The following is a 2,391-nucleotide window of genomic DNA, read 5'->3' on the forward strand; positions in this document are numbered from 1 at the left end:
ATTGTCAGCTTTCTACTTAGAATAATTAAATATTTTTTTAAAATGTCTAGCTTTAACGTTTCAATTTATTATTTGTTCATTTTAATCGTTCAAATTTTAAAGTTCGAAATCACATATTTCAAAAAAGCTCAAATTTGAAGAAGGAAAAATTTTAAAGCCTTTTAATACAAAATTATGCAATAATTTTATATTTTAGAGTTTAAAATTGAAACTAAGAAAAATACAGGGTTTGCCAGAAGAAAAGCAATAAGTAGGTATAAGAATCTAATTTATTAAGAACAAGTTCTTAAATATTTGCATCACATTGCTAAATTGTACAAAAATACTAGACAGAAATTTCCGTCAATATAACGAGATCGTAATTAGTTTAGCAGGATATTGTTCATCGAGTTTCCGAAATTCAAAAGAACAATGATTTCGATCCTTCTTCATGTCGAGTTCATTGTATAAAATTGAAAGTAGGTATAATGTACTTTTGACGCGTCCAAAGGCCTCAGTTTTACTGAAAAGAATTTTCGCCTTAAGAAGCGCTTTAATGGCATTTAAAATCGCTTCATCGCGCTTTGAATTAGGTGGAGGTGGTGCAACAGCTACTAAACATTTAGCACGTAACACTAAAGCTCTTCCTTGGTCATAGAGTCCTCCTTGAGTCAGGATTTGAACGATGGCTTCATCAACGAGCTTCGACGCTTGGTAAGGCATCCCCATGGAAAGCTGATTATTTAAAGATAATAAGGGTCTTTTTTACCACATATTGGTCGGAATAATTTCCAAACGGACAGGTTGTGCATACTCAAATCATAGAATCGTTTTCACAAGAAATATTCTGGTTTTCAAAGGAGTTTAGACGACACGTATTTTACCGATTTGATAACATTTGTTGTGCTGAATATTTCTAGATTCTCTGATTTATTAATGACTTAATCCAGAACATTACAATTAGAAAAATTGTCAGTTTTGAATGCTTATTTTCAGAAATGTGTTAAATGGTGCATTTATTTCTTCAATGTTTCTAGAAATAAACTTTTCTCAAAATAAAAGGGCTTTCAATTTAAAATTATACATTGATTTAGTTAAGGAAGTACCTTCGGTACATAGCAAGCCATTTAAGAGAACGCTTCGGTTTTTTATTGATTTACACGGTCACAGTCATAATTTTGGGAACGTCGCGTATCAGCAAGCGTGTTATTTGAAATTCGCGTATGAACTAGAGCACGTGAAATGGATGCGACATTGCCATACCTTCTGTTCAATGAGGTTAGTCATACATTTACGGTGTAAATAATTATTTATCTATTCTTATAGGCTCTGAATTCTACTTTTCGAAGCTCTGAAATGTTCCAAAATTTTAACCAGAGCTTCAGTGCATTTTAATACAACTGTCATCCAAATATCAAACGATTCTCATGTTCTCTATTACCAAGGATACTCTCTTAAATGGGCACCTTGCAAATTGGTTTTAAGTTTTATAGTACCTGTATATTCGCGAGATGCATTTTGACAAGAGCTGCGTAGTACGATATATGGTTTTGCGTGGCTATTTCCAGTGCTGAGTTCAAAAGAACAATGGAATTACAACAAGCAATACTAGATCCCAGGAGTATGGAAGCGCTGGTTATTTCACTAGAAAGAAGCATGGCACGGACTCGATTTTGTGGCGTTACTCCTTTCATATATTCTATGCTATTTACAATCTTCAGTCCCTTTGGAAAATCGCCCTTGGCTAAGCAGACTTCTGCCTTCCTGAGATAAAAAATTAAATTGTAAATTACATTACACGACCTTAATTATGACTTAAGATATTTTAGAATTGTTGAATTTGCTACCTGAATTTACTTTCTAGTGGATCCAAACTAACGATCTGAGTTGCTATGGCTTCTGCTTCTCTCCATTTTTCACTTTTCATCAACTGTGAAAAATCGTAGAGTTGTTCACTCAACATCCACACCTGGTTGACCATATTAATATACGTTACTATATAGTTCACTTGTAAATATTTATAATAATGTAAAAGCGGACAATGTTTTACACTAAAATTTAAAAAAATGTATCCACCGTATTTCAAAAGTGTTTGTAATGTCTTACCTTGTTACTTGGTTCGTTAGGAAATCTTTCTTTTGCGTGATCTAAAACAACACTCGCCAAATTATATTCTCCAAACTCAACTAGTATATTCGCAATATTAACAACTGCTTGGCATGTTGAGGGGCCGTTAAACATTTGTTGTTTCTTTTCGCCTGTATTGTGTAGAAGCAAGAGTTGTGAACATATAGATGACATTTCTGTTTTACCGTAATATGCCCATAATGCTGACTTTTCGGTTAAAGTCATGGACATAAGATCAATCATTGAGTGCTGACAGTTGACGATATCAGATTTCATGAGAGTCTG

The 2,391-nt window shown here is 33.4% G+C and overlaps 1 protein-coding gene across 3 annotated transcripts in view; it reads right to left on the bottom strand.

Moving 5' to 3' along the window:
* Positions 1-252: 252 nt before the first annotated feature.
* Positions 253-2,391, bottom strand: part of LOC117177267 (anaphase-promoting complex subunit 5) — a 27,668-nt gene continuing 25,529 nt past the window's right edge. For 2 of the 3 annotated variants that reach the window (XM_033367857.1, XM_033367859.1), the window contains 4 exons: positions 2,086-2,388; positions 1,827-1,948; positions 1,476-1,743; positions 343-714 (listed from right to left, as the gene is read on the bottom strand). In XM_033367857.1, the coding sequence (XP_033223748.1) occupies positions 343-714; positions 1,476-1,743; positions 1,827-1,948; positions 2,086-2,388 (1,065 nt within the window). Of the gene's footprint in view, positions 715-1,475; positions 1,744-1,826; positions 1,949-2,085; positions 2,389-2,391 lie in introns of all 3 variants that reach the window. The other variant, XM_033367858.1, reaches the window with a different exon arrangement.

The sequence above is a fragment of the Belonocnema kinseyi genome, chromosome 7, assembly GCF_010883055.1.
Source record: "Belonocnema kinseyi isolate 2016_QV_RU_SX_M_011 chromosome 7, B_treatae_v1, whole genome shotgun sequence".
Taxonomy (NCBI): Eukaryota; Metazoa; Arthropoda; class Insecta; order Hymenoptera; family Cynipidae; genus Belonocnema; species Belonocnema kinseyi.